Raw genomic sequence first — 24,685 nt, 5'->3', positions numbered from 1 at the left:
AATTCTTTAGGTTTTGTTCTATTAAAAATGTCATCTTAGGGCTTCCCTGGTGGCGCAGTGGTTGAGGGTCCGCCTGCCGATGCAGGGGACGCGGGTTCGTGCCCCGGTCCGGGAAGATCCCACATGCCGCGGAGCGGCTGGGCCCGTGAGCCATGGCCGCTGAGCCTGCGCGTCCAGAGCCTGTGCTCCACAACGGGAGAGGCGACAGCCCACAGCGGTGAGAGGCCTGCGTACCGCAAAAAAAACCCAAAAAAAACAAAAAAAAAGTTTATTAGAATCCCAGACTGAAAAAAAAAAAAAGTCATCTTATCACTCTTATTGCTAAGCCCAGAGGCAAAGGTCAAAGTGGATCATCAAAAAAATGCCCTGTTAGTATGTGAAATGGTTTTCTTATTTCAGGTCAACTGAGCCCATAAAGAGAGATGTCAAGAGCTGTAATATTGATACCACTGCAGCAAATGACTCTCCATCCCGACACTTCAGGTTTTGTAATAAATAGTGCAGCTGGGCACCCTGGTAAAAGATTTACCTTTTACATTACTTTTATTACAGGTCAGTGCTCAAGAATGTAGGATGTTTTAAGCACACTTCTCGTTCAAGAGGAATTTGAACATAATTTTGTTCAGTTCTTCCAGACCCTGGGTATCTCCTCCTCTTCAACTATTAATTGGCAAGCATGGAGAGCTGACGCTTACCTGCTGCTCACTTGTTACTGAAAAATTTATAGCAAGTTCAGGTATTGTGCCTAATACCCCCGGGGTAGCACACTGTTTGTTTATTCTGTTTGGGTAAGGGCCTTATATTTGACTCTGGTACTCAATTTCATCCTGAAAATAAGTCTTGCCAACATAAACCATCATAAGTGCTAAGGAGATGCTGGCATAGAGCTTCAGCTGAGTAAGAGTCAAACTAGAGTGAGTGAGAGGGAAACAAAATGCCTGTGGCAGAAATACATTTTATAGAAGATGATATTGGTGGGTCAGATGATACTGCTTAATTGGTACAGAGTTCAGGAATGGAGATTCATGTGACAGGGCTTTGTTAAAAATGTTGTCTAAATAAGTATGTACATGATGGAGGTTTTGTAACCACTGCTTATTCTCTTATGAGATGTTCCAGAAAACCGTTGTAGGGAGAGGCAGTTGAGTGTAAAATAGAACCTTGGATTTGAAATCCTGGCTTTCGTGCTGCTTGGCTCTGGGTCCTTGGGCAACTACGTAACCTACCTGAACCTATACTTCCTCATCTGGAGAAGTGCTCCTGGAATGGTAGAATAACGACCTCTAAATATCCACTACTCCATATAAGCAAAGAGAATACTGGCAAAAATTGCCAAAAATCACCTTTTTCAGAACTCTAGAAACTAAGCAAAGGATCGCAACAATCCAAGGAGTGTTTGTTCAAGAACAGCTGAATCTTGATAGGAATAAGGCAGCATTTTAACTGGACCAATTTCCTTATGCTCTCTCCACATCTGTGGTAGCCTTGAACAACAACAGCCTTGCAACTATACTATCTATCTCTGAGCTCCAGCAGACTAGCAGATTTGGGTTTGCAGATTGGGGGTAGATAGGGTTTGTAGCTCCCCCAAAAGCCCCAGCCCCAGAGAACTGTCACTCTTTGAATCTCACTCTCTGGAAAGGCCCCATTCTCAGGGCTTGTCTTAACTTGACCAGCTCTGTGTGAACAACTTTATCCCCAAGGCGTTAGTTGAACAGAATCAGCAAAAATTGTTTGTTTAACATCATAGCTAGCTAAGGTAGTCATACCAGTTGAGGTTAACAAGAAGCTGACCAAAAACCTGAAAAAGGAAAAAACTGGTGAAGATGTCCACAGAGAGCTTTGAAAAGCTACAGCATATTACTGAAGACCTAAAAGGCCTTGCACATGCACAGGGCAGTGTGCATGCCCAGGAAAGACCTGCCTGACCTTAAAGCTCTGCAAAAGCAGGAAGTGAAGGCCAAGTTAGAATTGTGAATTGCTTTCCACAGCATTGAAGATGTGCTCCAAATTTGATGAAAAACATTAATCTACATATCCAAGAGGCTCAGTGAACTCCACGTAAGATAAGCTCAAAGAGATCACACCTAGACACATCATAGTCAATCTCTTGAAAGCATCAAGAAAAAAGCAACTCATCACCTGCAAGGGATCTTCAATAAGATTAATGTCCCAAATTAAACCATGGAGGCTAGAAGGTGGTGGGATGATATATTTAAAGTGCTGAAAGGTAAAAAAAACAAAACAACAAACCTGTCAGATAAGAATTTGATATCTAGCAAAATTATCCTTCAGAAAATGAAGGAGAAATTAAGACATTCCCAGATAAACAACTGAATTTGTCCCAAGCAGACATGTTTTACAAGAAATACTAAAAAGAATCCTTCAGGCTGAAATGAAAGGATACTAGATAGTAACTGGAATCCATAGGAAGAAATAAATAATATATATGGGAATTATAAAAGACTGTATAAATGTACTTTTGTTTATAACTCTTTCCTTCTATATAATTTAAGAGACAATGCATCAAACAATGATTATTAAACTTTTGATAGGCTTATATTGTATACAGATGTAATTTGCATGATAAATAATAGCACAAAGGAAGAGGAAAGGAATGGAAGTGTTTACCGGGGCAAAGTTTTTGTATACTATTGAAATCAATTTGGCATTAATACAAACTAGGTTGTTTTAAGTTAAGATGCTAATTGTAATCTCCAGGGAAACCACTAAGAAAATAACTTTAAGAATATAGTAAAGAAACAAGGGAATTAAAATGGTGTACTAGAAATTATTTAAAAGAAGGCAGTAATGGAAGAATAGGGAAACAAAAAAGACATAAGACACACAGAAGACAAATAATAAAGTGGTAAACATAAGTCCTACATTATCAATAGTTACATTAAAGGTATATGGACTAAACATTTCTATCAAAAGGTGGAAATTGCCAGAATGAATTTAAAAATATGATCTAACTATATTCTCTTTATAAGAGACACCTTAGATTTAAAAATACAAAATGGCTCATAATGAAAGAATGGAAAAAGATATACCAAGCAAAAAATAACCAGATAAGAGCTAGAGTGGCTATACAAATAACAAACAAAACTTTTTTTTTCTGTACTTAAGGAATCTTGTTTTAGTTGATTAGAGAATGTCTTTAAAATCATATGCACTTTGTCAGTGCGTTTCTAGGAATGTCTGGCATGTTTATTGGTCAAAAGCCTTGTAGATGGAAATGAAATTTTGTGAGGAATCTTCTGGATCAAATATGGACCTATTTTTACTTTAATAAAACTATTCAAAGCATAAATAAAATAGACTTTAAGATAAAAATTGTTACTGGAGACAAAGAAGGACATTTTATAATGATAAAAGGGTTAATCCATCAGAAAAGGATAACAAATATAAACATATATGCACCTAACAACAGAGTCCCAAAAGACACAGAGAAAGAAATGATGAACTGAAGAGAGAAACAGACAATTCAACAATAATAGTTGGAGACTTTAAATACCTCACTTTCAATAATGGGTAGAACAACTAGGCAGAAGATCAACAATGAAACAGAAGACTTAACTGATTAGATCTAATAGACAACTACAGAACACTCTATCCAACAGCAGTAGAATACACATTCTTCTCATGTTCAAAGGGAACATTCTCCAGGATAGAGTATATGATAGGCAATAAAACAAACCTCAATAAATTTAAAAGGACTGAAATCATACAAGGTAGGCTCTCTGATCACAATGGAATGAAATTATGAAATTATTTGCTCATTTATAAAATGTGACAATATTTACATGAGAAGAAGATAAAAGAACCCAGATCTCAAGTGCCCAGCAAAGGGCCTAATAAATATATAATACATAATAACACATAACAAGACCATAATGCATGCATGTTTTTCTTTGCTTTCTTTTTCTTTGTTTTTCTTTGCCTCATTGCTGGAGTGTGGTAAATGATGGGTTAACATCCTCCTTGAAAATTAAAAAAAAAAACTTAACCGCTCTGAGTTGGTGGCAGAATATAACTGATGGTGTCTTAGTACTGAGGAAATACAGTATCACAACCCTGATGCATCCACCACCATTGTAGCTAAAAGCTGAATATAAGACTATCTTAGCAATAAAAAAACTGGCAAATTTATAAATTATTTTCTGTTTGTAACCCAGTAAAACAAGGTAAATGATTACTCATCTGTTTTTTCTTAATTAGAGGCCACTAGTGTATACTAGTGGAGGGGTATTTGACTTTTTCATTCATTTCACAACAGAGAAGCAAGATCAGGCCATATTTTCATGAATTAATACTTCTGATCCAGACATTAAGCTTGACTTTTCACCATTTTAGAACAGATCCTAGCTCAGATACAAAGCAGATTTGAGTGACAGAGTCTAAATGACCCCTGAAACCTAAATATTTACTGTCTGGCTCTTTACAGAAAAAGTTTGCTGAACCCTAACCGAAGAATTGAATCATTCTTGGGTGGACCTGGTAGATGATATTCCAGGAAAGACACTGGAAAAACATGCAGTCATCCTTTTATTTCCAAGTCTGCATAACTTTCTCCAACATGGCCAGTCTTGTTTTTATCTGTGTGCCCTCAACTCCTCCTCCTCACTTAATGTTTGAAGCAATTCCCAGGTATTTATAGATGATGTTGTAATGTATATTTGAGTCTGTTTGCATTGTATTTTAAGGCATACAATACTAATAATGATAGCACTTATATTGTTCATAAGTAAGTATGAAAACAACCACACTGTTAATTTTCTTTCAAATTCTATTGTGCAATTGGTAGACTGGCCAAATGTCCCCTGACTTAACGTTTAGAGCTTCCAGGAATCAGATATTTGATTTTTTTTCACCTAGGACAGGAGAGTAGAAATTTCACCATTCTCCAGCATGTCCTCCCAACTTTTTTTCTCACTGACCAAACTCATAAAGGAGGTAATGTCTAACTCAGAACTGCTAAGACTACTATTTTCAGGTTCCGCAGTTCTTAAATCAGAGATGACTGGTTACTCATATACTAGTAGTGCTTAAAGAGTGTGAAATGACTTGTTCTGAGATATTTTGCTGTTGCAACTTCTTTTCTCCTATCCTTATGTCAACAATTTCCCCAAACCCACTCCCACCTCACAACAGTGCCTTCTGAGTGGGCTTATCTACTTTTACTTTTTTGTGACTAGATTTGTAAATTAAAATTTAAAAAGAGGTTAAAAGAGAAAGCTCATATTTCTATGCCCCTTTTAGAAGAGCGTTGTCCTCCATATCTGCATTCACACTTTCCAAACATCTGTCCATGGTCCCCTTGGACCACCAAACTGATCAGACTGGTCCTTGCAAGGCAGTCAAGGTGCACCCTGCCTCTGTCTCATGCTCAGTCACTATCTGAATCTCTTGAAGGCAGCCTAAGTGGAATCAATAAAGCAAAGGAGGTTAGGTGTCTGGAAAATCTCATCAAAAGTGAAAGACATGAGGCCAAAAAATGTAGGGAGATGTATTAAGAGAGCAGCAGTCTTTTCGGGGCTCTAATGATAGAAAAAGCAATTAAAAAGGCAGACTAATTGCTAGGATATATAATTCACTCTTTGGCCCCTCATTTAATTAAATGAAAAAACTGGGATGGCAACAAGTTTGAAGTATTTTGTAGATGGGGATTTTTAGATGAGGATGAGAATTTTTTTTTAATTCTCATACTCACAATTTAAAAATTATGTTTCTACTCAGATATAAGCTAACACTCTCAAGCAACAGTCTTGGGAGCCAAAGAACCACTTGACTCTCCCAACAGTCATTAAGGTACAACATGGGATGGGCTTAGCATTATTGAGGGCTTAAAGACCTTTGTTTCCCTGATCTAGAGTCATAGCCCCAATAGTCATAATTTTCCTGGCTTACTCATGATCACTTTAAGCTGCACAAAGAAGCAAAAGCATAGGTGTGCAGGAGAACTCTTGCTAAGATACCATCACAGCCATGTTAGAGTCTCTGCATTATTGCTATACGTTTGTTTCCCCCATTCACTCTACCAGGTTCCAAAAGGAGGATTATGTCCCAAGTTACAAATGTACTTTCTCAATGCCATTTTCTTCTTTTAGTTGATATTTTTAATCACTTTACCCCAAATCCTCCAGAGCCAGGTTGTCTATACTTTGTTTCAGTTATCTATTGCTGTATCATAAACTACCCAAATCTTAGTGGCTTGAAACCAAAACCATTTATTTGCTCATGTTACTGTGGGGTCAGGAATTCGGGCAGGGCTCAGTGTGGATGGTTTTCCTCCCTGTTCTGTGATGTCTGTGAACTCAGCTGGAATAGCTTAAACAGCTGAGAAGTGGCTGGGCCTCACTTATGGTATCAGACCTCTAGAGACCTAGGCTTGGAATTCTCAGTGTCATTTCTTCATTCTATTAATCAACGCAAGTCACAGGCCAGACCAATTCAAGGGATGGGGATACAAATACCACCTCTTGATAAGAAAAGGAGCATCTGCAAACCAACATAGAAGGCGTAGTTGGCAGCCAGCTTTGGTGACTGACAGTCTATTACAGCTTTCAAGAGGTAATCTGATATGCTAAGCACTACTCATGAGAGAATGCTAGAAGACTCCTCCATCTTCCACAGAGAAAAAAATGTCTCAAACAAACGTATCTAATCCAAAGATTGACTCTTTTCATTAGTTTTTGCTATTGAGTAGGGAGGAGGAGACACTGTAAGCATTAGGGTAAAAGTTAGGGTGAAAAGAGCTGGGTAGACTTTGCAATGAAATCATTTTTAATATGAGTATTTTTTTTTATCTAGTCTGCTCTTCTGAACTAAGCTTCAGATGAGCTATAGTCTACTTTTTAGCTTTATTTTGTGAATCAATACTTTGATTATTTTTAACATTGTGTCGGTGTTTTCTACATTACTTTAACTTGCTGGACTCTAGAAGTAAGCAGAATTAGCATTTTTTGATGTCTTGTCCCACCTGTAAGGTAACTTTTCTCTATAAGATGGTACATTTTACTAACACTTTGTAATTATTTAAAGTGCTTAAGTGACAAAGGGGAGTCGTGAGTCTTACCATCTTCAGCAAGGATACTGGTCACTAGCCCTCTCATTTAAGAATACCTCTTTGGATAAAAGGGTCAATTCAACAAGAAGATATAACATTTGTAAATATTTATGCACACAACATAGGAGCACCTAAATGTACAAAGCAAATACTAACATACCTAATGGGAGAGACAGATAGCAATACAATAATAGTAGGGGACTTTAATAACCCACATCAATAGAGAGATCACTAAGACAGAAAATCAATAAACATACGCCTTAAATGACACATTAGACAAGATGGACGTAACAGACATATACAAAACATTCCATCCAATGGCAACAGAACGTACATTTTTTTTTCCAACCGTGCATGGGACATTCTCCAGGATAGACCATGTGTTAAGCCACAAAAAAGTCTTAACAAATTTAAGAAGACTGAAATCATATCAGGCATATTTTCTGACCACAGTACTATGAAAGTAGAAATCAATTACAAGAATAAAATTGGAAAATTCACAAATATGTGGCAATTAAACAAGCTACTGAAAAAAATCAGTGGGTCAACAGAGAAATAAGAAAACCCTTGAGACAAGTGAAAATGGAAGTATAACACATGAAAACCTATGGGATGCAGCAAAAGCAGTTCTCAGAAGGAAGTTCATAGTGATAAATGTATACCTCATGAAACAAGAATATCTCAAATAAACAATCTAACTTTATACCTCAGGGAATTGGAAAAGAACAAAAAAAGCCCAAAGTTAGAAGAAGGAAATAACAAAGATCAGAGCAGAAATAAATGAAATAACAGACTAAGAATAGAAATGAAGTAATAGACTAAGAATAGAAAATTTCAATGAAACCAAGAGCTGGTTCTCTGAAAGATAAAATTGATAAACCTTTAGTGAGACTCATCAAAAGAAAAAGAGAGAGGGCTGAAAGAAATTAAAGAGGAGACATTACAACTGATGCCACAGAAATACAAAGGATCATGAGACTACTATGAACAATGATATGCCAACAAATTGAACAACGTAGAAGAAATGGTTACATTCCTAGAAATATACAACCTTCCAAGATTGAATCATGAGGAAATAGGAAGTCTGAACAGACCAATTCCTAGTAAGGAGACTAAATCAGTAAGACCTCCCAAGAAAAACAAAAGTCCAGGATCAGATGGCTTCACTGGTGAATTCTAGCCAACTTTCAAAGAATTAATACTAATCCTTCTCAAACTCTTCCCAAAAAAGAGGAGGGAACACTTCCAAACTCATTTTATGAGACCAATATTACCCTGATACCCAAACCAGATTAGGACATCACCAGGAAAGAAAATTATAGGCCAATATCCATAAACATAGATGCAGAAATCCTCAACAAATTATTAGTAAACCAAATTCAACCATAGATTAAAAGGATCATACATCATGATCAAGTGGAATTTATTCCAAGGTTGCAAGGATGGTTCAATATCCACAAAACAATGTGATACATCACAGTAACAAAATGAAAGATAAAAATTATATGATCATCTCAATAGATGCAGAAAAAGCATTTGACAAAATTCCAACATCCATTTATGATAAAAACCCTCAACAAAGTGGATACAGAGGGAATTTACCTGAATATAATAGAGACCATATATAACAAGCCCATAACTAACATCATACTCAGTGGTGAAAAGCTGAAAACTTTTCCTCTAAGATCAGGAACAAGATGAGGATGCTCACTCTTGCCACTTTTATTGAACATAGTGTTGGAAGTCATAACCAGAGAAATTAAGCAAGAGAAAGAAATAAAAGGCATCCAAATTGGAAAGAAAGAAGTAAAACTGTCACTATTTGCAAATCACATGATAGTATATGTTAAAAAAAAAAAAAAAGCCCTAAAGACTTTCTACAAAACTGTTAGAACTAATAAATGAATTCAGTAAAGTTGCAAGAGACAAAATTAGTACATTGAAATCTGTTCCATTTCTATACACTAATAACAGACTATGAGAAAGAGAAATTAAAGGAACAATCACATTTACAATTGTATCAAAAAGAATAAAATTCCTAGGAATTTAACCAAGCAGGTGAAAGACCTGTACACTGAAAACTATAAGACATTGATGAAAGATACTGAAGACACAAATAAATGGAAAGATATACTGGGCTGATGGACTGGAAGAATTAATATTGTTAAAATATCCTTACTACCTAAAGCAATCTACAGATTCAGTGCAATCCCTATCAAAACTCCAATGGCATTTTCCACAGAAATAGAACAAACAATTCTAAAATTTATATGGAACCACAAAAACCCTGCATAGCCAAAGCAACATTGAGAAAGAAGAAAAAAGCTGTAAGCATCATGTTCCGATTTCAAACTCTATTACAAAGCTATAGTAATCAAAACAGTATGGTATTGGCATGAAAACAGACACACAGATCAGTGGAACAGAATAGAGAGCTCAGAAATAAACTCATGCATATACGGTCAATTAATTTATAACAGAGGAGCCAAGAATATACATTGGGGAAAGGACACTCTTTTCAATAAATGGTGCATTGAAAACTGGACAGCCACATGCAAAAGAATGAAACTGGACCACTACTTACACCATAAACAATTAAAGACTTGAACGTAAGACCTGAAACCGTAAGGTTCCTAGAAGAAAACGTAGGTGGTAATAAGCTCTTTGACCTTGGTCTTGGCAAACACTTTTTGGATTTGGCACCCAAGGAAAAAATAAACAAGAGGCGCTACATCAAACTAAAAAGCTTCTGCACAGCAAAGGAAACCATCAACAAAATGAAAAAGCAAACTACTAAATGGGAGAAAATATTTACAAATCATAGATATTTATCTGATAAATGGTTAATATCCAAAATATATACAGAACTCATACAACTCAAAAAAATCAATTAAAAAATGGGCAGAGGATCTGAATAGACATTTTTCCAACAAAGACATACAGATGGCCAACAGGTACATGAAAAAAGGCTCAGCATCACTAATCATCAGGGAAATGCCAATCAAAACCATGAGACATCACCTCATACCTCTCAGAAGGGCTATTATCAAAAAGACAAGAAATAATAAGTGTTAGCAGGATGTGGGGAAAAAGGTTGTTGGGAACGTAAATTGGTGCAGCCACTATGGAAAACAGTATGGAGATTCCTCAAAAAATTAAATAGAACTACCATATGATCCCACAATTCCATTTCTGGGTATTTCTCCAAGGAAAACAAAAACACTAATTTAAAAAGTTATATGTACCCTCATGTTCACTGCAGCATTATTTACAATAGCCCAGATATGGAAACAACCTAAATGTCCCTCAGAGGATGAATGGATAAAGAGACTGTGGTGTGTATGTATTTTTATAGATAGATTGATGATAGGGATAGAGATGGAGCTATAATGGAATATTATTCAGCCATAAAAAAGAGTGAAATCTTGCCATTTGTGACAACATGGGTGGACCTTTGGGGCATCCTGCCAAGTCATTATGCTATGTCTTATGAAAGACAAATCTTGTATGATCTCACTTATATGTGGAACCTGAATAATTAATTTTAAAAAAACCTAATTCATGGATACAGAGAACAGATTGGTGGTTGCTAGAGGCACAGGGTGGGGAGTTGGTGAAATGGGTACAGACTTCCAGTTATAAAATAAATCAATCCTGGGGATGTAATGTACAACATGGTGACTATACTATAATTGCATAGTATTTGCTGATGACACTGTAGTGCGTACTTGAAAGTTGCTGAGAGAGTAAATCTTAAAAGTTCTCATCACAAGGAAAAAAAGTTAGTAATGCTGTATGGTGATGGATGTTCTCTAGACTTAATGTGATGATCGTTTCACAATATGTACACACTGCATTGTTATGCTGTACACCTGAAACTAATATAATGCTGTCTTTGTCAGTTATCCTCAATTAAAAAAAAAAAAAAGAATTACCTGTTGGGCGTAGTTCTTGGGAGTAATATCCATGGTAGTTCTAGAGGCACTGGTGAAATGTACAGCTTTTACTGCTGATTCCTGTGAAGATTTATAGTGTTGGCATCCATTCCCGTCTGATTTTCTCTTGAGTCTGTTCACAGTTGATGACTCCCCATGAGGCCATGACCCTCTCAACTCATTCCACTACCTGGTATGAAGAAACTTCTTAGTGAATTAAACGAAATGACACAAAAAGGTTTTGCTAAAGGTGTCCTATATACATATGTATAATATTTTATTTTAAAATGGCATGGAGCATATACATTTCTTTAGCTTTTTCCAGGGAACATTGCACCTAAGTTTCAAAACACACAAAATAGATCCCCTTTACTAAACAGTTTTCATTTTTGGGTTACAAAAGTCAAGGTTTCACAATCACAAAGCATAAAGGTACATGGTTCCGAAAGCATTTTCAGGCAGATTCCTCTCATTCACTGTACGTAGGGTATTTTCTTGGAAACCCAGACCATGATACATTCCTTACAAATGATCTCCACTGTGGGCCTCCCTGGGTTTCCAAAAGAAACAAAGAAAGTGGAGGCAAAACAGGAGTAATAGAGTAACCTCAGGACACCCCAAACACAAAATACTATGGAAGAGTGGAAGAGTGGAGGACACAAGATTCTCCTTCAAGTACATCACAGTAGAAAACAATACTTTTTTTTTTTTTTTTGCGGTACGCGGGCCTCTCACTGCTGTGGCCTCTCCCATTGCGGAGCACAGGCTCCGGACGCGCAGGCCCAGCGGCCGTGGCTCACGGGCCCAGCCGCTCCGCGGCATGTGGGATCTTCCCGGACCGGGTCGCGAACCCGTGTCCCCTGCATCGGCAGGTGGACTCTCAACCACCGCGCCACCAGGGAAGCCCGAAAACAATACATTTAAAGCCTCATTTGGTCACTGTCTACCTGGTCGCTACACAAACAAAGCATCTAAGATGCAAAGGCAAAATTAAAGCTATTTACACAAATCACGTGGATTAGAAAGAGCAGCACTCCCTGGACTGACACTCAAACCACAAAGAGCCCCCACGGTACTTACAGAAGAGGCAGGTGAGGCTGCTCATGTAGTGTCCCTTGAAAAATCCCAGTGTATGCACATAAGTCACATCACCCACACAGAACCAAAGTACACTTGGGGGGCTTATGGTGTGCAGGCTGTGACATGTCTCTGCAACTGAAAATCTTCAAAAATCCAAGTTCCTAATGTAAAATTCTGTCCAGTGGCCAGATACTGTTTTACTATTTTCTTAGATCCGCTACCATTTAGGGTCAGCCTGGTGGGTTTTTGCATAGACAGTGACTCTCACTGCTTTCTCCATGTGTCCCAATAGCACGAACTTACCAAAAATAGAATCTCATTAAACTTTAACATGTTCAGTCTGAAAACAGTAGAGCTGCTGGGCTGCTTAAGGAAAGGTAAGATCCTCAGACTGTGGTGGAAAGAAAACCACTGACTACTCGTGGCCTTGTAAATAAAGTTGATTGGCAGATGAGGAAGGAGGTTAGACCAGAGTCGTAAAGATGTGAGAGATTTTTTTTTCCCAGTGTTTCCACACCAGTGCTCTTGGTGAACTGAAAACCCTGCCCGAATGGCCAAGATCTGAGGCCAACTCTGGATACTGGGACTCTCATCCTTGCCCACCAGTATCTACTGACAGCTGTGATTCTTTCCAAGAAGTAAATGAATACTTAGAAGAGTACAAAAAGAATGAGCACAGCTGACCTCATGCAGCCTCATGGAGGTAAATTGCTAGGGATTAAAAAATTAAATACCCCAAATTCCCCAAAACTGTAAACTGTGGAAAATAACAAATTCCCACTTGGGGAGCTCTGTCCTATTACACAGCTGAGTACTTGGCCTAGCCCGACTTTCACTTCTCTGTTCTCTCTGTAAGAACAGCCGTTAGGCAAAAGCACAACCACAGGAGAACACACTCGCCAGTTTTCTGGTTCTGGTACCGCTCCGATTTCAGGTTTTGAGAGAGCACAGGTTTGGCTGTGTTGCCTGACAAAATGCCACAGTGTGGATGGAGTGTGAGTTTGCTCTCTTTAAGGAAAAGAGTGTCACCAAATACTCTGAAGAGCAGGTGCCAGTCCAGCAAAGAGATTTAGCACTGAGAGAGGCTTTCATTAAAGGAAGTGGCCACACCCCTCCCCCCCCAGATAACCGTAAAGACTTGACTAGGAAATCGAAAGTTTTATTAAATAAGACTTCCTCTGAGGCTACTAGGGCAAGCAGACTTGACTGTAAGTCAGATACGCAAGATCACAGAACCACGTATAAATATGTTCTGCAGAATTTTGAGTGTGTTGCCTTTTGACCTTTCCAGGAATGCTCCAAGGGGGAAAAATAAGGCTAAAACTGAGTAAGCTCAATTCACAGAGCAGTATCGGTGCTGGGCGGACCTGCCGTGGGCATTAACAAATCATTTTTTTTCCACATTTGACTTATTCATCTCATTTGTGGTTTCCCTCCAATCCCCGCAAACTGGCAACATGGCTTCAGCTTGCTACTAAGACCTTTCCACCCATGGGGGCTTATGAGGAGAAATTCCTAGACACCTTTCTAACTAAATCCAGTAGGACTAAATACTCAAGACTTGAGGATAAATTGAATCAGGGGCTTCCAGAGTTTTTGCTGAGACACGCCTTGGCAGGAAGTGAACTGGGGAATTGAGTCCAGGTTGTCATGACATCTATATGATACGCACATGCGAACTCTGACTCTGCTGCCTTGAGTAACTCCAGAGAAGCTCAAGGTAGGGCCCGGACAGAAGCCCAGGACATAAAAGAAGTGAAAAGGCAGTGGGAACACGGGGAAGAGGTGAGTGCTTGTGAGGACAGCTTCCCAAAGAAGGCAGCTCAGAGTCCTCCATGTAAAACTTCCTCATTTCCGAATGCGTACGCGGTTTTGAGAGTCAGAGCAGCAACGGAAAGCGGACCGCACTGCTGTAGGGCGCCTGCCTGTTTCCCCAGAGCGTCCTGTTCTGCCACGGCAGCAAATGGTTTACCACAGACTTCTCCCCACAGAGGCGCTGGGGGCGGCTAGGATTTCCTGAAGGAGGAGGGAAGCCGTCAGATGACGATGGCTCCCGACGGGGGACCAGCGAGTCCGGTTCTTCCCAAACAACATCTTGGCAAACACTCGGTGGGCGAATTCCCGCCGTACTTCACCTGGCAGACCGGGCGTTGCCTCCACACTGTGGGATGAATACATTCCGAAGCAGGAAGGCTCCAGGACGTTCCTAAGAAAATATCTACATTCCAAGAATATAAACGCAGGCGATCCACCATCCCAGAGGAAAGGTTCCTCTCCTCCCCTCTGGGGAAGGGATTGAACGAACAGGAGAAGTGGAACTGGCTCTCCAGCCTTCTGGGGGAGTCACACCACTGACCTCTGTCTTTAATGGGTGGGAAGCATGTCTTATTACAACAAGTCGTCAAGATGGTGACGCTACCACAGGAGGTCTGCGGGGAGAAGGCTCGGTGACTGGACACTGCCCTCTAAGGCCCCCCCCCCATGCCCAGAAGCGGTCTGCCCCAAAGTGATTTCTAAACATCTATTTTGCGAGTCCTCCCGGCCGAGAAGCGCCAGGTAGATCCGACCCGTCCTCTGCTGCTGCTCTGGTGAGGAACACCCAGAGGCGGGGTGACAGTGGGAACAGGGGCCTCGGTCCTCGGGCGGCTGGGACATGATCCGTGGAGAAGGAACGGAGTGCCCAGCCTGATTCAAATTCACTTTTATCAAATGGCCACTCTGAGCGGGCCTTGCCCAGATGTGATGGGGAGGCGGAGACAGCCGCTTCCTGACAGAACTCTGCTCCTTAACATGTTATTTGGAGGGGCCTTGGGGACAGTCCCAGTCCATGGAACCTGGGTCCAGACGGAGGAGTGGTCCTCGGATGGGGTGTGGTGAACTGACTTGATACAAGGAGCCTCTTAAACTGCTCGCTTCAGCCCTGCGTTGTGTCTGTCCCTGTGGCACAGCGGGTGGGCGAGGGCCAACCGTTCCAGAAACGAAATCCAGACTCTCCCAGAGAGGCCTCAACCACACCAGGGGGGCCCTTGAAGATGACAGAGGAACACCCATATTTCCACGAAAACACACTGATTTGGTGAGAAAATGCAACTCAGGGACAAACTGTTACACAACAAAGACAACTCCATCAGCCAGGGCACCGCTCCAGATGGCGGCCTGGGTGGCGTGGGCTACGGGATATGGGGACGGTCTGGGCTGGACTCGGACACACAGATTCCTCGACAGGGGCCTGGAAAGTCCCAGGCCTGTTCTATGGAAGGAGAACAATTAAGATTCAAGGAATGTCAAAAAAGAAAAAAAATCCCTGCCGCACCCCACCGGCACCAAAAAACAAAAAAAGAGAGAGAGACACACACACACACACACACAGATAGTGTTCCCTGGAATAAATCTCAGGCTTACTAGAAGATGGGCGCTTCCATCTTCTGAGGCATGATCCCCATCTCTCCAATGCAGCACTTTTAACCCGTAGGGAAGTTGGCAGCTTGGCAGGCTGAAGAGTCTTCTGCCAGTGACACCCGAAAAGGGCTGCCCCAGCTCTCTGGATAAAATAAATATGATGGATGTGCCCCCACATGGGCAATGGCCACCTAGGAGGCCTATGAAAGGAACCGACAGAAACACAACACTCAGTAGCAGCCTTTATGTTTTGCTCTTGTTGAGTATCCAGACCTGTTACTAAAGAGGAAACTGCAACCCGAGGGTCCTCTTGAAGCTCAGCCAGAGGCCTTTCCCACCTGGGCAGGGAAGAGGTGTCATCATCTGGAACTCTGCTGGGGCACTTCCCAGCCCCGCCCTGCCCAGCGGCATCCCAACTTTCTTCCCTTCTGTCCTTCTAAAACCCTGGGCTGTTTTCAGGACAGTTTGTTTCCATGTATTAAAGGAATGACATATACAGAGATGTCGTCTCCTGAGCCCAGTCGGTCATTGGATATCCGCCATCCTCTGTCCTTCAGGACGCCACGGGCACGCATCACCAGGTCCTGAGCCGCCAGTGTGTACCTGTACAGGGAGAAGCAGGAATGAGACTGTCAGTGTGGCCTCAGGCAGAATCGGGGGTCAGGTGAGGCTGGGAAGGAGGCATCACTACAACTGTATGAACAGTTTTCAAACACCCTTAAAGTCACAAAAACCTAGGCCATCTTTTTCCCAAATGTGTGATGCCTAATGTGAGACTACTAGTTAGGTGGTAGATGGACAAGAGTCTACATACAATAAATAACCTCCTAAATTGTTCTGCTTTTCAGTCCTCTTTTGAGAATTTTGCTGTCAACCAGAGAGTCCCAGTTTAGTGCTGGTGTATCTTTAACACATATCTGCTCAGGCTCAGAGCTTTCTACAGCAAACAGTGTGTAGCTAAAGAAGTACATGGGGAAAAAATAAGAACTTTTGTTTCCAATGTTTATATTTAGAGCCACGTTGCTTTTAGGACAAAGGATGGTCATTTTCCACTTATGGTAGGGTTAAATCTCCTTTCTAAATAAATTGTTTTTAAAAAGTGAGTCGATTTAAAGAAAAATGTTAATGATAGCGCAGGTAGCAAAGGAGCATAGGAAAAATGCGAAGGTTTTACTGGTACATGACTGGGAAACCTCAGTGTGGTCAAGCCGTACCATCCATCCTCATCAGTGCCACACTCTTCTCTTCACCACTGTAAGTACAGTGAGGGATCCCCAAGAATTTGAAAATCAGATTGCTCACTGAGACTGAGAGCATAAACTCAAAGAAGAATAATGACTATGCCATAAATGGATGGAAAGCATTAAAATGTAGAAAAAGACTAATATGGGAGGTGATTTGGGTGTATGTAGCCTAGGTTACCCTTGAGGCCTAAAACCAAGAGACAAAAACATTGGCAGATGTCTGTCCCAATACAGATTGAGGCAGAGAGAGTCTTATCCAACAGATTTCAAAGAAATTTAGTTCCACTGGTAGGACCGTATTTAGTGAAGATGGATGACTCTTAGCTTCTGCCATAGAATATACAGTTTCCCTTGATTTTGACTTCATGTTCACCATATAACCTTCTAATTATGATCTGCCTCCCTGTGTGGCCTGCCGACAGACAGTGAGCTAGTCATTTGTACTTTAAGAACATCAGTCCTATTTCTCCATATAAACGTCAACTGGCATTCCTTCAGTTTGCAGATCAATCGTGAAAGCTTGGTTAAGGTGAGCCCAGCTCTGATAATGAATCTGTCCTTCGTGTGTTGATTAAACCAGTTTCTGAACCTGAGAAGCTAAAAGCCAGCCTCTGGTAAATCACCAAGATAATAAATGTCACCCTGTAAGGAAGGCCTCTTGGAAGCCAGCCTGTGGACCTTAAACAACAGACCACCCTGATGTTACTGTGGCCTTTCCCTGCTTGGAATGTCACTCGGCCTTGCCTTCAGAACTGTGAGTTATGGAATTCAGAACACCAGAAGCCTCTTGCATTTCTTCTGTTAAAACCCCTTATGGATTAAGGGACTCTCCTGTTAAAAGAGACCTGCACCTAGCCCCATTCTTACATTACTTAAGAACAAGGTCTGTAGCAAATAATCTCAGGATTGTTAAGATTCCAGGCTGTAGAGTCTGAGACTCAAGTCTACTCAGACAGCCCAGGCAGAGAGAAGTGTAGCACACACTAAAGGTGGCAGAGAGAGGCTATTTTAGTTAATACAATATAAGTGACTTTCCTCCTAGAGGATGGGTGGTAGGTGAGTAGGAGAGACACCTTCTTTTTCTCTCCTTATTGAGAGAATTATCAGTTTTGAGGCAGAAGTATCTCAAGTTACACTTGAGGGAAGATGCCACCAGTTAGCCCTTCTGAGGGTTCTCTTCCTGCTGAGATCACGAAATAAACAGAAAGGACTCCAAAGAGGCCTTTGGCTAAAGAGCCCAATACATGCCCCCTTATCCACATACTGCCGCTCATATACTCTATTCAGAAGAGCTCTCAGATGCTCACCCCAGGTTACTCTTGGGTTTATACTGAATCGTATGTCTGAGATAAAACCTCACAGGGAAAGGCTACCATCAATATCAGTTGATGTTTATTACCCTAGTGATTGACCAGGGTCTAGACCTTAGCCCTTCAAGTTCAGAAAGCTGGCTGAGGCAATATACTAGTTTGTAGATTTCAGCTGTCAGGGCTGAACACACCTTAACTCAGCTCATGAGCAAACTACACACAGAAGATTATGGCAAGTAGTGAGAAAAGATGGCTGGCAGCAAAAGGAAGTTACTTAAAGATGTTAAAAAAAACAGATGAAGGAAGTCAGGACCGGTCTCTGTGGTAAATCACGGGTCCCGCAGTCATGGGGCAACGGCTGAGATCAGCACAAGGTTAAATGAAAGGCTTAATGTCCAAAATATACAGACAGCTCATACATCTCAATATCAAAAGAACACAAAAAACCCAATCAAAAAATGGGCAGAAGACCTAAACAGACATTTCTCCAAAGAAGACATGCAGATGGCCAAGAGGCACAGGAAAAGAGGCTCAGCATCATTAATTATTAGAGAAATGCAAATAAAAACTACAATGAGGTATCACCTCACTCTGGCCAAAATGGCCTTCATCAAAAAGTCTACAAACAGGACTTCCCTGGTAGTGCAGTGGTTAAGAATCCACCTGCCAATGCAGGGGACATGGGTCCGATCCCTAGTCCAGGAAGATCCCACATGCCGCGGAGCAAAGAAGCCTGTGCACCACAACTACTAAGCCTGCGCTCTAGAGCCCGCGAGCCACAACTACTGAGCCTGCACTCTAGAGCCCATGAACCACAACTACTGAAGCCGGTGCATCTAGGGCCCGTGCTCCGCAACGAGAGAAGCACGCGCACCACAACGAAGAGTAGCCCCCGCTCACTGCAACTAGAGAAAGCCTGCACGCAGCAGTGAAGATCCAATGCTGCCAAAAATAAATTAATTAAATAAATTAATTTTTAAAAAAAGTCTACAAACAATAAATAAATGCTGGAGAGAGTGTGGAGAAAGGGAACCCCCCTACACTGTTGGTGGGAAAGCCCATGAACCACAACTACTGAAGCCGGTGCATCTAGGGCCCGTGCTCCGCAACGAGAGAAGCACGCGCACCACAACGAAGAGTAGCCCCCGCTCACTGCAACTAGAGAAAGCCTGCACGCAGCAGTGAAGATCCAATGCTGCCAAAAATAAATTAATTAAATAAATTAATTTTTTAAAAAAGTCTACAAACAATAAATGCTGGAGAGAGTGTGGAGAAAGGGAACCCCCCTACACTGTTGGTGGGAATGCAAATTGGTATAGCCACTACGGAGAACAGTATGGAGGTTCCTTAAAAAAACTGAAAACAGGGCTTCCCTGGTGGCTCAGTGGTTGAGAATCTGCCTGCTGATGCAGGGGACACGGGTTCGTGCCCCGGGCAATCCCACTCCTGGGCATATGTCCAGAAAAGATGAAAACTCTAGTTTGAAAAGATACATGCACCCCAGTGTTCACAGCAGCACTATTTACAATAGCCAAGACATGGAAACAACCCAAGTGCCCATTAACAGATGAATGGATAAAGAAGATGTGGGGTGTGTGTGTGTGTTTGTGTGTGTGTATACACACACACAATAGACTATTACTCAGCCATAAAAAAGAATGAAATATTGCCATTTGCAGCAACATGGATGAACCTAGGGAATATCATACTAAATAAAGTCAGACAGAGAAAGAAAAATATTATATCACTTATATGTGGAATCTAAAAAAATAATACAAATGAATCTATTTACAAAACAGAAACAGACTCACAGACATAGAAAACAAACTTATGGTTACCAAAAGGGAAAGGGGGGAGGGGATAAATTAGGAGTCTGGGATTAACAGATACATACTACTATATATAAAATAGATAAACAACAAGGATTTACTGTGTAGCACAGGGAACTATATTCAATATGTTGTAATAACCTATAATGGAAAAGATTCTGAAAAAAATACATTTAAAACTGAATCGCTTTGCTGTACACCTGAAACTAACACAATATTATAAATCAAGTATACTTCAATTAAAGAAAGTTAAAATCAAAACAGTGCCTACCTCATTTTATTTAAGTCACATGAGAGCATCATCCATAGTTAAACGCAAGAGACCATCCTGATATTGCTATTGCTGGAGACTTTGGGTATTGAAAAAATGGTCAAAATTAGCTTTGGTATTTTAAAAAGCGGCATTAGGTCACCTAGCAAAGATGGTTACCCAGGAAACACAAGGGCTCTAGAAAAGTAAGGTTTTATTCTCAAAACTGGTAACTGCCTATGCCAAGATAACTTCCCTTGAGCCTGCATTTCTCTCTGTCATCCACGCTGTCTTCCCTTAGGTGAACTCTTGAGAGAGAGAAGACCCCTTTTTGCTTCCTCAATTTCTTACTTCCCTTTTTTCTTCCTTCATTTCTTACCAGTAGGCCCAATGCCCTGCTAATCCGGCCTCCTACACTTCTCCGTGCTCATTCCACTTGACCTTGCTCCAGCACAGATACTGTACTTCTGGCCTCTTCTTTATTCTTGACATCTCCTGTCTTTTCTTCTGAGTTCTCCTTTTTGTTTGCAGAGGGGGGAGGTGCTGAGGTTGGCTTCCCCGCCGCTCCACTGTGCACTCCACGTTCTCCTGTGTCTGGGCTTCCATGACACATGGCACAGCTCTTCTTACCTTCCTTGGTAGGCCCCAGTTAGGACTCAGGAAGAGTCAATAAATGTTAACTTACTTTCACTGCCAAGGTGGGACTTTCTCATCTATCATCCTTAGCTAATGCTGTCCCCAGTCTCTTAAGTAGGAAATCGTAGTCGTTTCCAGTGCTACCTTCTCAACCTGATGTTCGCCAATGATAAATTCCACAAGGCACTGTAGGACTTCCCAACTTTGTATTATGTAAAGTGTGTTTCATTATTGGTAGATGGCTAATTAAAATTAAATCTCACCTTTATAGTTACTAAGATGCAAGCTAAACCTGTTGTAAAAACCGCTATTTTGAATTTATTTTTGCCATCATTCACACATACATATACATACATACATAAAATTTATTTAGTATTTTCTATTTTTCTTTCCTTTCTTCTTGATTTCTGTCAGGTTGATTGCTTTCTTGAATACCTTTTTCCTCTCTCTACTAGTTGAAAAGTGATTATTCGTGTTGTTTTAGCAGCTATGCTTAGGTTTTTAATATATGTCAATCAATATTTGTGTCCTTCTCCAGAAAATAAAGATATTAGAATGCCTTCTTTCATCTGTCATGTTATTGCCTAATATTTTAATTTTGCCTTGTTTTTAAACTCCTATTAAGTCATTATTATAATGTATATAAACCAACATGCTAATTTCTTTGCTTTTCGAAGTCCATTCCTTTCTTTTGGACTTGATTTCCTTCTGCTGAAGTACATTTTTAGTAATGCTTTTCACAATGGTCTGTGAGGGATAAACTCACCAAGTTTTGGGGCCACAAAAATCTTTATTTTTGCCTTTAATCTTGGATCATAGCTTTATCGGGTATAGAATTCTAGACTGACTTATTTTCCCTTTGGACATAATATTTCATCTTTTCTGACCTCTCTTGTTGAGAAGTCTGTCTTGTTTCATTTTTTAAAATAAATTTATTTATTTGATTTATTTATTATTTTTGGCTGCTTTGGGTCTGTTGCTGTGCATGGGCCTTCTCTAGTTGCAGCGAGCGGGGTCTACTCTTCGTTGCGGTGCGCGGGCTTCTCATTGCAGTGGCTTCTCTTGCTACGGAGCACGGGCTCTAGGCACGCGGGCTGCTGTAGTTGTGGCGTGCAGGCTTCAGTAGTTGTGGCTCACAGGCTCTAGAGCGCAGGCTCAGCAGTTGGCGGCGCCCAGGCTTAGTTGCTCCGCGGCATGTGGGATCTTCCCAGACCAGGGCTCAAACCCGTGTCCCCTGCATTGGCAGGTGGATTCTTAACCACTGCACCACCAGGGAAGCCCTTGTTTCATTTTTTTATAAGTAAATGTCTTTTCTCATTGGTAGCTTATTAAATTGTTATTGTTGATATTTTGTTGTTGATGGTATGAAGTTCCACTGAGACATAATAATGAGGATTTCTTTTTGTTTATCATGGTTGGAAATTAGTTTTACTCCTTCAAACTGAGAAGATATTTCTGATTCTGGAAAATTTTCAACCATGAACTTTTTGAATGCTGACTCCCCTCTATTTTTTATGTTTCCTCCATAATTTTATATTTTCTCCTGTTACATCCTTCTCATTTTACCTTCCAGATTTCAACCTCTTTCCTGTTTTTTAAAAATCTCCTGGTAATATCTTTCAGTTCACTAATTCATACTTAGCAGTTTGCTGTTCTCTCCATTCAGTGAGTTACTTTATTTCAATGACATATTTTTCACCATTGCAAATTTCTATTTTTTTCTTTTCCAAATCCATCTCTTCTTACCTTATGGTTCTATTTGTACATGTTTAAAGTTTCTTTCATCCTGTTCTGTTAGGTTTTCTTTGGGGGGACAGAGGGAAGGCTCTGTTGTATCTAGTTATCCTTTCTCATGGTGGGTTTGAAGGTAAGGTAGAAGCCTCTCTTCAGTAGGGTTGTTTACTGTGTGCCTTGGTTTTAGGTGCGATTCTTGGCTTAGGATCCCCACGCCCTACGTGTGGTGTGAGGTTTAGCCTCACACTTTCCTGTGTGGTGGGCCTACCCACCCCCTCCTCACAGAACCTCAGTTTCATCAGGTTCTTGCCATCATCCATGTGCTGCAGGAAGAATGCCCCAACCCGAGAGGGAAGCTTAGGGAGAATGCCTTGGACCATTTCTTCCAACACTGTGGCCAGGAGCGCAGATTCCTCCACCTGACTTCTCCTTGCGAGGCTTCCCTAGCGAATGCAAATGCGACATCCCCCCCCGCCCCCCCCCGCCGTAAAAGAGCAGTCTGCACGGACGACTGAAGGGCACTGATTAGATGCTGCTCGCAGTAACTGAACAGTGCAGCTGAACTCTAGGACTGGTTTCCTGATGTTTCCTCCGTGCTACAGGAGACACAGTACTGAAATGAAGTCACAAATGGTGTTTAGGTAAAAATGAGGCCACTTGTGGGGATGTTTCCTCATAAGCTGATCAACTCAACACAACCCCAGGCACCTAGTTCTTAGGAGAAGGTTTTTTTGCCCCAGCTCCAATCTCAGCCAGGCTGATGGACACTTTAGAACTCATGAGCATCCTTAATCAAGCGCCATCTTGCCCCAGGCAGGAAACCACCTTTAAGGTTGCTTTCTATCAAGACTGGTGCCTGAGGAAAAGAAGAAACATTTCCTCTGGAGGGAAAGGACTGCTTCTCCTCTCCCCCATTTCGTTCTCCTGCAATTTCTACCTGACAAGGGCTGTCTGGTTTGGTAACAGTGAAAAAGACTGCTTCATGCGGCAGTAAGACAGGAGGGTTCTTCTGAGTTTGGTGCTGAGGCTGAACACAAAGGCACACGTGCCAGTGACTTAAGGGTGCAGGGAGCGGCGGGAGAGAATTTGAGTCAAAACATGCAATACAAATACAGAATATACAGGAGAGCAGCAGAGAAGAATATGGTACAGCTGATGACAGCAAAAGGCTCGTGGATTCCGTTACACCCCGGCCGGGATGACGAGGGGCCAAGAAGCCCCGGGATTCTGGAAGCTGGATGTGGGGCGGCCTGAGGGCCTCACGCGGAGGGCCTGGTCAGACCGCATCCGGGAAGTAGTACGGGAGTAGCGGGGGTACTCACCCCTCCTAACGAAGAGTCTCCCAGGGAGACCAGTTTTGTACTTTGAGAGCATTTTTCTTCTCTGGCTGAAGCTTTCCACATTGATGGGCCGAGCTCTGCTGAAAGGGGCGGCGGCCGGGAGGGGTCTGACTTGGCAGGCGCACAGGGCCTGGCGCAGAGGCTTCCTCGGGCCGAGCAGGAGGGACAGTAGGGGAGAGAAGAAAAGCAGAAAAGGAAGAGGGGCTGAAGGACCCTGGGAAGGCCAGAGGCTCTTTTCACAACCACTGACGCTAAAGTCAGGGTGGAAGGAGGCCAGAGGGCAAATCCTCCATCGTCTCTGTCGTCCTTGCCACCTCTGGGCACTTCTTAGCTCTTTCACCTCTTCAGTGGGGTGTACGAAGGGCCCCGGATGAGGGCTGGGCTGCCATGGGTCCCAGCCTGGCTGCACCACCGCCCACACCGGGGCCTCTGGGGAAACTCCTTAGCCTCTCGGATCTGGAATAACGCTAGTGCATGCCTCAAAGGTCCTGCCGGGGTAAAGAGAACCTTCCTAAAGCATTTCCCTCATTAGACATAAAAGGCCTCTCTCCCCCACCAAGAGTTTTGCCCGCAGTCATTCACCTTTTGTAGAGTCTCTTCCCACAAGACCACATCTGAATCAGCAGATTGGAGTGTCAAAAATAAGTCCGTTTCAGGCCTCAGGCTGTAACCTGGCCTTAAAGCCAACAGTTCTAGTTGGGCAGGAACTTCTATTTGCCATTTGGGTGGTACAGACAGGGTCTTACAAGAGGGAGGGTAGGTGGCAGGAACTGGGGAATTAATGGGTTCCGAATATTTGCATATAAAAGGCAGCTTCCATCTGCTGAGGCCCCGCAGTAATAGAGTATGATGGGAACAG

At 41.6% G+C, this 24,685-nt stretch overlaps 1 protein-coding gene across 4 annotated transcripts in view; it reads right to left on the bottom strand.

Moving 5' to 3' along the window:
* The window catches only part of PPM1H (protein phosphatase, Mg2+/Mn2+ dependent 1H), a 299,608-nt gene that overhangs the window by 1,533 nt on the left and 273,390 nt on the right, over positions 1 to 24,685 (bottom strand). The window contains exons 10-11 of one of the 4 annotated variants that reach the window (XR_003680301.2): positions 15,487 to 16,086; positions 11,005 to 11,208 (exon numbers count right to left, since the gene is read on the bottom strand). Coding sequence is in view for 1 of the 4 variants with exons in the window: in XM_024122817.3 (XP_023978585.1) it covers positions 15,939 to 16,086 (148 nt within the window). In the remaining 3 variants the exon portion in view is untranslated. Of the gene's footprint in view, positions 1 to 8,535; positions 16,087 to 24,685 lie in introns of those variants that run through there. The other 3 variants (XR_003680302.2, XR_008617682.1, XM_024122817.3) reach the window with 3 other exon arrangements.

The sequence above is a fragment of the Physeter macrocephalus genome, chromosome 6 (assembly GCF_002837175.3).
Source record: "Physeter macrocephalus isolate SW-GA chromosome 6, ASM283717v5, whole genome shotgun sequence".
Lineage (NCBI taxonomy): Eukaryota > Metazoa > Chordata > Mammalia > Artiodactyla > Physeteridae > Physeter > Physeter macrocephalus.
The sequence above is the reverse complement of the archived record's forward strand: the minus strand, read 5'-3'. Positions and strand labels throughout refer to the sequence as shown.